Consider the following 12,837-nt stretch of genomic DNA (forward strand, 5'->3'; position numbering starts at 1 on the left):
AAATTTAGTTCCTTCTACCTCTTCTCACGCTTCTTAATCTCTTCTCATTGTTTCCCTCTGGACACTTTCCAATCTGCCCGTGTCCTCCTCCGAGCAGGGCACCCCAAATGGATTCGATGGCTCTGATGACGGCTCCACAGTTCCACATATGAGTAAGTCACCTCACGGAGGACACTCCTTCAAATATAACTCAAAACAAGACTTGTCTCTCTTGCAATAGCTCTTGCTGTTGATTCATTTGTAATCTGCTAAAAATCCTCAGTCTTATTTTAGCCATCGCTCTCCAGCTTAAAACTGACTTGGTAAATGTGCGTTTTGCTTTCTCCTTTGCAAATGCAGCACTCTCTGTCTGCTTTTATCTCTTATCTGGATGTGCTCTCCAATTTCTTAAGGTCACTCTGAACCCTGACCCTGTTCTCCAAGCGCCTGCAATCTCTCCCAACCTGATGTCATCTGAGTGTTAAAAACATACCTCCATCTTCCAAATCATGACTGAAAATATTGCAAGTTTCCCCCCAGAAAGTGATCTTGCTGATACATCACATGTTACTGCACTATTTGGATCAGTGGAGGGATGAAAGTGCAAGACTTTTCCAAGTTTCATTCTCTGCATCTTCTGAAAACACAGACATTAATTAAAAACTAATTCCTCTGGTAAAGGTAGGATGCATTCAATTCAATAGGAACTAACTAATAAAATCAGTAAATGCAAAGGAAAGGCTATTTCCCAGTGAGCTCTGTTCCTGAGGACAGCCAGCTACAACTTCTCAGTCACAGGCTCAGACAACCAAAGCCGTCAGATGAACCCAGCAGCACAACCTTAACCATCCTGCCACGTGAAGACAAAGATTCAGCAAATAATTAATCACAACCAGTTTCTGGGATCAACACAAGAGAAGCATATCAGAGTTAAGTTCATTTCAAAGCGTTGCTTTACTTTTATGATGCTGGAGCCACAAGCCCCATTTAAAATTATTTTAATATTGCAGCATGGAGCAGCCAAACCAAATTTCTCATCAGAGTTAACAATTACTCCATTTTAAAAACACTAAAGTCTCATTTTAATAGATCACATCAAGTGATTGTCCCAGCTCTACTGAGGATTCCCACACGAAGCAGGAAGATGAAGACCAGGAGAGTCTCCATCAGGATGAGCCCTCACTGCCCACTATGAAAGCCTGGGAAGTTCTGCTTACTGAGTTTTATACCTGAACAGACACAACCTCTGAGAAAATATTCTGGAAATTTAAGAAACAGATAATTTAAAAACTCATTTTAATTGGAAAAAACATTTTTCCATTATTTTCTCTTCAGTGCTTATAACCTTACAGAGACAATCATTTTCATAAACATTTTCCAGCAGCAGCTTTTCCACGACATGCACGAGAGTCTTCTGAAACAACTACAGGGGAAAGTGTGAGATTTCACATATGTAATACTGGCATCACAGATCCAGCTAATTCTAAAAATTCCCCACAAGTTTTCATTCTTCAGAACCCAGCTTAGAAGAAAGAGTTTTCCCCCTTCTGTCTCCAGAGCACCCAAGCTACTGTCCTTCAGCCTGAATGAACTACACAAGAAACTGCACTTTTTAAACTCCAAGACATTTTTTTTTTCAGTAACTTGTGCATATGGAAAGCTTTCCACATTGAGCAAATTCCTCACCCATAAAACAGGAGTTAACAACAATTCCCAAGATCCGAAACTGCTGACAGCACCGGCGAGGCTGCAAAATACCTGGAGCTCCTGACCAGGGGCAAGCAACAACACTTCTCTTTGCAACAACTTAAGAAAACCACCTTTACTAACCACAAAATAGCTCTGTAATGAGAAACCAATGAGCACCTGAAAGACTTCTGGCTACAAAAAGAGGCAGCACTAAATAAAGCAGGGTCAGGACGTGGCAGGAGAGGCACAAAGCAGGGTGGCTTTCACCGGCCAGCTCTGACCCAGCCCACACGTGTGAATTAAGCTCTATTTATAAGCCTTCCACTCCTTTTTGGTGTTTTTTTTTTTAAATGACCTTAATATAGTGCAGTTGTTAGTTTGTTTCTGTTGAACGTAGCAACAGGAAACCCTGTCAGTCCTGCAGCAAACTTTCCATTCCCCTGGCACTCCCATTCCTGCCTCGAAAAAGCCGGATTTCTAAAGAGGTGTTTGACAGGGTGGGAGGGAGAGGAAGAAGAGAAGAAAGCACACACACAAAACCCAAAATGCCGTTAAACATGCAAAATGGAAACCAAATTCAATGATTTTTTTTTTCTTTTATCCTCGTTTGAAAAAAAAAAAAGCAGTGTCCTAGTTTGCATTTTCTAAAGATTTCTTATTTCACTACCAGATTTGTAAGTATTGGTCAGGAAAATTATCTTTAACACAGAGTCAGTTAAAAAAAAAAAAAAAAAAAAAAATCAGTAGCATCCTTAAATTCACACATTCCAGTAATAAAAGACTTCCGTATCAGACAGCACAAATTTTAGCTTGAAAGTTATTTTCTCTAGTCCCTGGCTAACTCAGCAAGCAAGCAGCTACAGAAATTAAGCCTTAACTTGTTAAAAACATAATAAACCTGATTTTATTACAAGCTTTGGCAAGACTGTTCTCTGCTCAAAGAGCTTTACTGCATGATGAGCAAAGATTTTTGGAGCTCCACCCTGCAGTGTGAACTCATCCCCCCAGTATTTTCTCTTTTAACAGCTTCATAATGGTAGGGGAAGACACAAACACAGCTGCTCAAAGGCAACGTGCTCCAACGCAGGCTGCCATCAATTTACCATTCACAAAACACGTTTTCAGGAACATGAAGCCACACATAAAATACAGGAGCAAATACAAACCCAGCTAGGAAAGGTAAGACTTAAAAAACAAATTGACAAAGCAGAATTTGTATTAGCGGTGCTTTAAATGAAAATTATGTTCAAGTAAAGCTGAATATCCACCTTTTTTTTAAAATCAGACAGTCCTTAAATATAGCAAAGCACAAGTAATAGAATACAATACCAATGGATTCCTGATTCCTGGCATGACCTTTTCATATTGTTTCACTGACACAAGGAATATAGACTTTCCCCCCACATTTGATCCCTATATATCCCCCCATTATTCATTTTTCTTCCAGCTAAGGCATAAGCACTCCCATCCCATGATGCCTTTAGACCTCAGAGCCTGTGCACACACCAACAGCAACCACAACCACAGCCTTTTCTGCCAAAAACTCCCTGGAAACACAAAGCACAAGAAGGGATGGAAAGGACTCTCCAGGACCACCCCGGTAGCAGCAGTGCAGGGACCTTGAAGGTGCTGCTGGCCCCCATACAGCATCACCCTCCTCAAGTGCATTCCAGGACATGGCTTTTATCAAATCATACAAAAATCTTGGTACAACCTTGCCCCATGAGGAACCTCTTGGCTCAACCTCTCTGTCGCCGACTGAGAGAACATAAATGTGCCTTAACCCAGCAGTTGAAAATGCAAGGGCTAAAAACGTCCAGGCTATTTTTAAAAGGCTAAAGCAACATCACTGGACATCGTTCAGCTTTGCAGAGGCTGCAGAAAGGAAACCAGCAGGTCACAGCAGCAGTGGTGTTTCTTTATAAAGCACAGCAAAGGACAAGGTGACTACATGTGCACTCACCGCTTCTTCCGTCCGCTCCTTCAGAAAATCCACCTCGTCCTCAGTTTTCATTTTCCACCTCCCTGTGCAAACAGAAGGTCCACAAAGGTAATTTATAAACACACTTCTTTAAGTGCTACTACTACTTTTATGTTTACTCAAACCAGTCCCTCCCCAAAAAAAAAAGAAAGAAAACGCAACCCCCAAGCCCCTTCAACAAGTCCATTTGAACCCCTTCAAGTCCATTTGATTTCCAGATTCTGGTTTCATTGCTGACTTTGCTGGTTCCTTGCTATTAATTTTAACAACTATCATATCTGGGACTGAAGGAAACTATGAAACAGCAGCAAGCATAGGGTGAAACTCCTGAGAACCTGTAGGTGAGGCCAAGCACATCTGCAGATATTTGCCCATGTATGTTCCTGGCTCCCATTCATCTAGATAAAGAACAAAAATTTTTGTTGTTTTTCTCCTTACCATAACCCAAAGATAACACAAGAAACCAGCCTTGTCTGCTCTCAATAGGTATTTTAAGCATCGAAAAAAAAATTAAAATCACAAGCTGCAAAAATTCAACCCACCTGCACTGCCTTACGGATGGGAGAATTACCCCCCTGGTCTAGGAAAGCAAAACCTCTGCTGCTGGAGTTTACAAAGTCCCAGCTGATTTTCCTCTTCTCCATGCTCCCGTGATGGTATCACCACCACAGTCATACAAATTTCACATCTCAGCTGCTTTCTCTGCCCAGCCAAGTTTTCATTAGTCACCATTCCCCTGGGGTTCCCCCTGCTTACCTTTTTCTGGCACGAAGTCAACATTGTAATTGTCTTTCAACCCTAAGCTAACGATTCTCATGATACACAGGACACTTTGAGGGGCGTGAAGTGATTTGAACAAAGCCACCCAGATGGAGAGTGGCTGTGTCAGGGCTAAACCCCGCTCTGATCCCACTCCCTCTCTCATTTCTACTAAAAACAAACACTGGATGAATGACAACGCCTTCTTAAGGGCGACGTATGCTTGCAGTGAGTTTACTCGTCCAGGGATTTAGCAAGAGGAGCCTCCCATCTTCATGGGGAAATTATCCTAAGAGTCATCACTAATGGTTTTCCACTGGCTTTAATGTCTAACCTTGTTTTTTTGGGACCATCTGGTTTTGCAATGATTTTGCCTCAACTGCATGAATTTGTGGGCAGACTCAAAAATGAGAGGTAATGCTACAAATTTCTGTGAGTTCCATTGGTTGGGAGATCTGCTTGGGGTCACGGCAATGCCCTGATGGTTGAGACCTTGATCCAAAGACAGAACACGCAAGCAAGAAACATTTGGTGCACTGAGGATAGGAGAAGCAAGCTTACCCTGCTAGGTAAGAAAAAGGATGGAGACATTTTGCCCTCAGATGAGATTCAAGACAATTTTTTCACTCTGTCACTTCTTTCTAAATTTCTATTAAGAAATATCCCAAAGGAAAAGCACTATAAAGCTATCACAGAGGTCTCTGGGCATAAAGCCCCTTATTGCACATGTGGCACTGTTAGTGACATTTGTTACCTGCTCATCCTGCCACTCTAACAGGGGAAGGAAATTGTACCAAATGCTTTTCCATAGGGAAAATGCCACCGATAAGAATGTGAAGACTCATAAGGTGATATTCCTCTGTCGAAGAATGTTTTCTTGAAATGCTGAGATCTACAGGAGATATTTCTCCCAGGAGAATAGCTAGGGAGCAGTAATTACAGTATTTGTTAATTTAAGATGGCAGACCCCAACCGTACAATCTAGCTTTGCTGGGTTTGGTTTCTGCCAAGAAACTGCAACTACTCCGAGGTGTTTTGTCAGCACAAACCCATGGCATCTCTTCTCACCCAGCCTGGCTACTGTGGTATGATTTCATAACCTAACTCCTTTCTTTTTTAATGAGTAGCATCTACCTGCCTGACTTGCAGATGATGTGCTTGCAGAACCCATTACTCAGCTCTAATGCAGTTCTCAGTCTAAAGCTAACAGCAGGAGGAGATGCCTCAGGAAAGCAGGATCTACCTTCATCAGCCTTCTTCAGGGTTGTGACCAGTCACTAGATACCTGTCTGGATAAGGAAATTAGCCTTTTGAAGTCTTTGTTTTGGGGGTAGGCGGAAACTAAGCAGAGGCAATGAGATAAACAGGTGTATATTTGGGAGCAGCTTCACAATATAAATTAAAAAAATTGAAGAGAGCTCAATGATCTGGACTAATGGCAACAGCAATTATCAGCTGATTACATCTCTAATAAATTACCATGACAATAAACCCCTCTGACTACACGTGTTTCTGAGAAATGGCCTTGTGACCTATACTTCCTTTGGGAAGGCTTTATTGTATTCCACCCAAAAAAGATGTGATTCATTCTGAGAACTGACGAGTTTGGCACGGATATATCCTCTGTACAAACCCAGACTGCAGGGAAAACTCCCCAGCACAGGCACAGCAAAGAAAAATTGAAGGCTGCCACTGAACTCATACAAAAAACATGCTACCCAAGGCTAGACACCAACATGAAAAATGTACACAGCAACAATTATAAACAACGAATCAGTTCTGTTGAATTACTGCCATACCAGAGTTCTAGATGCTGCTTTATAGGAGGTCAATTTCAAAAATATTCCAAATAGTGAGCTTGGATTCATATCAGTCACTTGTCTCTGCTTTAAGCTAATGCTTTATTTGAGCTTCCCTAACATTTTGATTCAAAATAATCCTAAAGGACTTCAAGAGAAAATATTACAATTGAAACTTTGTTTCGTGCAGCATCTCAATGCAAATAAACAATTTCTGCTTAAGGACAGGTCAGACCATTTTATTCCAAGACCTTTTAGCCCTAAATCCTTATGTATTTTAAATCAGTAACAGGATCATCTCCTTTTTTCCTCCCCTTTCCATATCCTAATACAGAATGATGACTTAACATTACTTTCCTACTTTAGCTACTATCTTATTGGACTGTCTGGCCCCTTTTCCTTTTAAAACCTTGCCTAGACAATGTCATGACTCCAAGAATCCAACCAGAGATAAAGACCTGGACTGTACAGATAGAGCTGGCAGAGCCAGAGGCTCCCAGGAAAAGGAGCCCTGCCAAGTATTGACTTACAGCCACTCCCATCAATTGAACTGTCAAACCAACACAACATTTAAACAGGTTCCTTCTGAAAAGAGCTTTCCAATCCATCTTTAAATCTTTCTTCTTATTTACTAATGATCTCCTGACTCATGTTTACTGGTTATCTCTTGACATATAAACATCCTAAAAATCCTGAATTCAACAAAAAAGGGATTTGCTGGACCCTCCACTGACACCCCTCTCCTCTCCAAGCCTTTCTCCTGCCCTCAGTTATTCTAATGTCACATACCAGAACAAACTCTCTGAAGAGTAGACTTAAGAAACAGCTCTCAGCATTAAAGCAGGGAAGCAGCTTTCTAACTCCATAACTTCATTACTTATATCATGGCAGACTTAATCATTTAAATGCTCTGTTTGTTTGTTTGTTTGTTCAGTGCTGGGAAAGCAAGAGGCACTGTATCGTTTTCTCATAGCAAAGAAAAAATGGCAACTGAAAAAGTTCAGCTGCTTCCATTTAACAGCTGCCTGAACAGGTGGGATACACAGATCAGATTAGCTCCATGCCTCAGTACCAAATTCACCTACCATTAAATCCCAGGCTGGAGCAACAAACCCATTTCTTTTTCATTCCATGTACCCCTTTATCCCCCTTCCTGGAGTTACCTGGAGATGTTTTCCATTAGCTCCTGTTGCATGGACCCAAGGCTTTTATGCTGTCCCCCAAGTCCCACCGCACTCCCCCATCACCACTCATCCACGGGGGATGCCAGTCCCGCTTCCCAGCCAACAGGAGCCAGTAAAACTCATCATCCCAGTTCCAGTACTGCTGGAATACACTGGCAAACACCACCGGCTGCTCTGCCCGACAAAAAAAGCTCTGAAGCCCGGAAAAGGCGGCGGGGGTAGGGCTCACTGGCTGTTTTAAATGACCTAATGCTGCCAATTAGGAAGTAGCTTTGGGTAGCTCAGAGGGACACTGGCAGCTGGTTCAAGTCAACAAGCAAAGAGAAGTAGGAGAGCCCCGTAGGATCCTCTGTCTCCATATTAGTGAAAATAAAGGGGAAAAGCAAAGGAGTAGCAGCAAGGAAATAAACCCTCATGCCCACATGAAAGCTTCTATCTTGAAGATAAAGTAATCCAAATAGCTCCCTCCCATTCATTTCTTCTCCAGTGAGGATTTACGTGCGAGAAATTCTGCACAAACTCACACGAGATGATGTTCTGTCCTTACCTCCAGTGCCAGACAAGCAACATGCATTTGAAGTACAAGTTTTTATATGTAACTACAAATTTTTTGTTTCTCGGAAGAAAAACCTCAAATACTTCCTCTCCAACACAAGCCTCCAGCTGTTACTTCCTTTCCTTTGCTGATGACGTGATAGAGACACGCCTACAAAGACGAAACTAAAAAGTAGGAAACCAATTGATTTTACCTACCTGTAATAGGCTCAGCTTCTTGCACCGTCAGGCTGACAATCTTCTTCTTTGTAGAGGAACTTAAATCCATTTCTCCATTAAGGCTGGCTCCAGCATCTACTACAGTCTGGGGCTCAAGCCCCACTTTTTCTGCGGCTGGTAATTCCCCTGAACAAGGTGTCTCTGCTGCAAAAATCACTGCATCAAAACTTTTTACCATTTTAGGAACTTTATCCAGAGAGGAGGCATCGTTAGCCGATACCAAACTCTTCACTCCCACATTTTCCAGTGACTCAACAGCCTGTAAGTGGCAGGAACATGGCGAGAAGGGCAATGCAGGTACAGCTCGGCTTTGCTTTCCGTCGGGCTCAGCCAAGCCCTCCCCCTGAGCTGCTGTGGTGGTGGAAGCAGCGTCGCTGTCGCTGGCCGGACAGACGGTGTCGGTGCTGGAGTCACTGTCACACGTGGGCTCCTCTGCGATGGGCTGAAGCGCTGCCCGGGGCAGCACGCTCTCCGTGTCCTCCTGCTCCTCTGGATATGCTACAACAGGGGCTACTGTCACTGGCCTTGCCACCCCCTTACCCTCACAGGCTTCACTCGAGGCTCCCGCCTCTGAGGCATCCTTTAATTCAGGGGTGCTGCTGTGGGGGGAGATTCGTTGACTGGGGTCTTGTTCTTGGTTCGGCGCCGCATTCGGACAAGGGTCACTCTCTGCACCCAGTGACTCATCTGCTGATGCAGGTCCAAGCATGGTGCCTTCTGCTGCAACTGCTGCTCCAGCCTTGCAAACTTCTTTGGGTTGGACTGTCGCCTTCAGCCCAGCATCCACACTGCTGCTGCTCCCCACAGACGCCCCCAGACCGCAGGCAGAGGGTTTCACAACTGCAGCAAGAAGTTCCTCCGACAAAACCCGCTCCTTGCCATTCTCATGAGCCTCCTGCTCAGGCTCAGCTTTGCCTCCTTCAGCCTGCTGCGAGAGGCCCTGCTCCGGGGAGCCCTCATCCCCGGCATGGTCCCCAGGCCGGGCGGCAGCTACCCCGCCACGCTCCCCACCATGCTGCCAGGCGAGCTCTGCTGAGCCTGCCCTTGCCACCACCGCTTCCTGGTTTTGTTTAGATTCCTCATTATGAGTTGCAGAGGGTGTGCCTATTAAATTACCCTCGGCACATGGAGCTAATCCAGGGTCGTTACCTTGCAGAGCTGCCTCCTGCCCAGGAGGTGCCACTGCAGCATCTCCCTCCTGACTCACAGCAGGCCCCTCTCCTCTGGGTAGGGGAGAGGGCGATTCCACCTTGCTGCTCTTCCCCTCCTGCTCCGAAGCACTCTCTGCTTTCTCTGCTCCAGTCTGGGCAGGCTCTTTCTCTGCCAGGCCTGTGCTCACGTCCTCTGGAGGGAGCAATGCAGGCTCACGTTCCTCACGTTCGCTCTCCTGAGCAGTGTCTGGTTTGAAGCTGTTGCCCATTTCTCCTTTAATGCCAGTTTGAGCAGCAGAAGGGTGACAGCCAGCAACTTCCTGACCTCCGCCTGCAGAATCTTTGCTTCCTCCATCTCTGCAGCTGCTGGTATCAGTTCCTACTGGCTCCTTTTCACTACTCTCCATGGCTTCAGCTCCATGGTCAGCAATCTCACCACTCTTCTGGCCATGTGCAGCTTCTGCACCACTTTCATTGGAACCATCAACACCTCTGTTTTCAGGTTCAGCATCAGGACCATCAGTTTCCACACTGCCTTCCTGTGAGTTCAAGCTGGATTTTCCATCTGTGCAGCCTGCTTCCACCTGCCCTTCTTGCTTCCCACTCTCACTGCTACCATGGACTTCCAAACCAGGAGCAGATTTTGATGCACACGCAGGAACCTTCACCCCATTCTCTGCTGGCAATGCTTCTCCAGTGCTCGCAGGGACCTCCTGCCTCGCTGTGACACTGGCATCACCTTGGCTTTCCATGAGGTCACCATTTACCTGAGCAGTGCACGAGTCCACATCAGTCTCTTTGTTACTGCCAGTCTTGCAAAGGTCAGCAGAGACACTGCCAATGTCACCCTCTGCATTTGCACCGTCACAGGCCGGTACCACTCCCACATTTGCATCCTCCCCATTCGAACACTCAGTGCCACTGAAACCACTGAGTAAGGGCTGAGCAGTGCTGGATGACTCGTCCTTAGCTGGGTATTTCTCTTCCAAGTTTGCAGTCCTCTCACCAGGCTCTGCCATCCCATCCTCTGCCCGTCGCTGGCCCTTAGCCCTCTCAGGTGCCCCAGCACAGTTCCTGCACTCAGTCTGGCCCATGGCCACATCCAGGCCCTCTGAGGAAGCTGGGGCTTCACCTGCAGCTGCAGCCACAGCAGCAGCACCGTCAGCTGGAGGCTCCTCAGCAGTTTGCACTTCTTGATGGGCACTGTTTGTACTGCCCACGCCAGCTTGATCCAGAACAACTCCAGCCGATGTCATTCCAGCTTCCTCATTTGTATTTCCAGAGGATGGAAGATTTACAGAACCATTTACACTTGCACACAGGGTCCCAGTGCAGTCCTCATCTGATACAGTCCCAGAGCCCTCTGCAGATCTTAGCCCCACCTCTCCTTCCTTTTTACACAATATCACTGCGTTTTTACTTTCACAGAAGCTCTCTGGGCTGTTTGCACCCCCCAGGCTAACCGTGTCATTTGGTGCATCATTAAAAGCTCCCAGACTGCTGCTGTTGCATTTCTCCTCCTGCTGAGTTTGGTCTGAGAGCTGCCCAATGTCCAGGTGAACCAGATCAGACAGATTTTCCTGTCCTTCTTCTCTTGCCATTTCTTCGAGGCTCTGAGAGGTAGTGGTCAGGTGACCCTCTGCTCTTCTAACACAGCTGTCTCCAGAACCTCCCAATACAGGCTCTGTCTGCTGCCTTAAACTCTGTAACAAGACACAAAAGAAAAAACAAAACCCAGTTTATTCTGTCATGCAGTTACTCAAGACCTGTATCTACCTAATCCTATTCCACATGAATCCTATTCCTGGTGTCATCCAGGAGAGGGCTACAAATGTACTGCAGTGGGTATTTTACGTGTTGGTTTTAGTGGGAGGAGGTAATATTGAAATTATTAGAATGACAGAAACATCAGTTGAAAAGAACATCTAAAGGTCATCTAGACCAACCACCTGCCTGAAACCGGCCCCCTGCCACTGCAGCACCAGGTCAACCATGACTTTATCTTGCCAAACCTCCAATTTAGTACCCAAAGCCTCTCTGGGCAATCTGTTCCTATGCCATACCACCCGCCCATACAGAACTTTCCCTAAATCCAGCCTGAACACCCCGAAGCTGAAATTTGTCCCTCTACCCCCTTGCTACACCATCTGCCATCACTGAAAAGGACTGTAACCTTGGTAATTGCTCTTTGAGAAGCTGTAGTCTCATTTCGTGAGTGCACTTAAATTCAAGATCAGTAAAGAGCAGAATTCAGTCTACCAAATAATGCAAATATATACCAGCCTAGTCCCAAAGGACTTCAAGCAAAAGCTGCTTAAGAGCACCTTCAGATCCCTACCCAGCACTCCCCAGCATTCTTCAATTTTCTCTCTATGGATGGAAATGCTATTTCAGACATGAGCATTGGCTGGCTATGTCCAAACACACCAACTGCCTCCTGCTCCCAGGACTGAACTAATAATCTAATCTATTCCTGAGAACTGCAGGCATAATTAAATATCTGAAATTTATTTCCTAACTGGAAATAAAAATTTCAAAATGATGACATATTATTAAAATTAATACATGCATTATCATGGAACAGTAGGAACATAATCAATTCCTCTCTAATCTGCATTTTCCTTCCAGAGCATCTGCCCTGTCAACCTTTTATAGTTTGATACAATCAAACCTTTACGTAAAAAGAACTGTTTCAGTATTTCCTTTCATATTCTCTTCTCTGTAGAAGAGAACATATCCACGTTCACATCTTAGAAATAGTGACTTATTAAATTACTGAGCAACCCCAGTCTCTCAGTGTAAACCCAACAGAGTTCCCCACAGGTTTGCTTGGGGTTTTGCACCACAAGCTTTCCAAGGTCACACTGGTTTCTCACGAAGTGCCTGAGACTCTCCACATATATAAAACTCTAATGAACTATGTAAAATCTGAGCTTTTCTTGCATTTATTTGTAAAAGTATTCCCAAAAATACATGCATACTAAAAGTCTAGCCTGAACAGCTCCCTGCAAATTTTGGTTAAGTTTTTAGTTCTCAGAGAAATAGAACTTCACACCAAAACTGTCAGCTTGAACACCCTGATTATTAAAGCAGCCACTGATGCATCACAGGGAACTTCTGGGTACTGCATATACTGACAGTGGCTAAGATCACCACTGCTACCTTGAGGATATTTCATTTACTTCTCTTTCCCCACTCTGAGGTTTACAAACAGTGAGCAGTGCCACAGACTCACTGAGTCACAGACCACTAAATGTACTCCTGCTGTTTGCCACGAATCTCCCTGCTATTCAAAGCAACCCTGCTGCCCAGTTCCCAGCTATGCTGTCAGCTATGCCTCCCTGGTTTTGAGGCATCCCAAGACAGGTTAGCACTGGAGGCAGCAGCATGGCATCTCCATCCCTTGTGTAGCATCAGGGATGGGACACGGGGCTCTGCGTGCAGCGGTACCCACAGGCTGCAGCTATTTTTTGCAAGGGCAAACAGCGTGCTGGGCATCTGGTGGCTGTAACCCCACAGCA

The 12,837-nt window shown here is 45.0% G+C and overlaps 1 protein-coding gene across 7 annotated transcripts in view; it reads right to left on the reverse strand.

Annotated features, from left to right (window-relative positions):
• The window catches only part of AKAP13 (A-kinase anchoring protein 13), a 205,971-nt gene that overhangs the window by 89,109 nt on the left and 104,025 nt on the right, over nucleotides 1-12,837 (reverse strand). For 6 of the 7 annotated variants that reach the window (XM_032122281.1, XM_032122282.1, XM_032122284.1 and 3 more), the window contains exons 9-10: nucleotides 8,145-11,019; nucleotides 3,632-3,693 (exon numbers count right to left, since the gene is read on the reverse strand). In XM_032122281.1, coding sequence (XP_031978172.1) covers nucleotides 3,632-3,693; nucleotides 8,145-11,019 — 2,937 coding nt within the window. Of the gene's footprint in view, nucleotides 1-3,631; nucleotides 3,694-7,370; nucleotides 7,460-8,144; nucleotides 11,020-12,837 lie in introns of those variants that run through there. The other variant, XM_032122287.1, reaches the window with a different exon arrangement.

The sequence above is a fragment of the Corvus moneduloides genome, chromosome 13, assembly GCF_009650955.1.
Source record: "Corvus moneduloides isolate bCorMon1 chromosome 13, bCorMon1.pri, whole genome shotgun sequence".
In the NCBI taxonomy this organism is placed as follows: domain Eukaryota; kingdom Metazoa; phylum Chordata; class Aves; order Passeriformes; family Corvidae; genus Corvus; species Corvus moneduloides.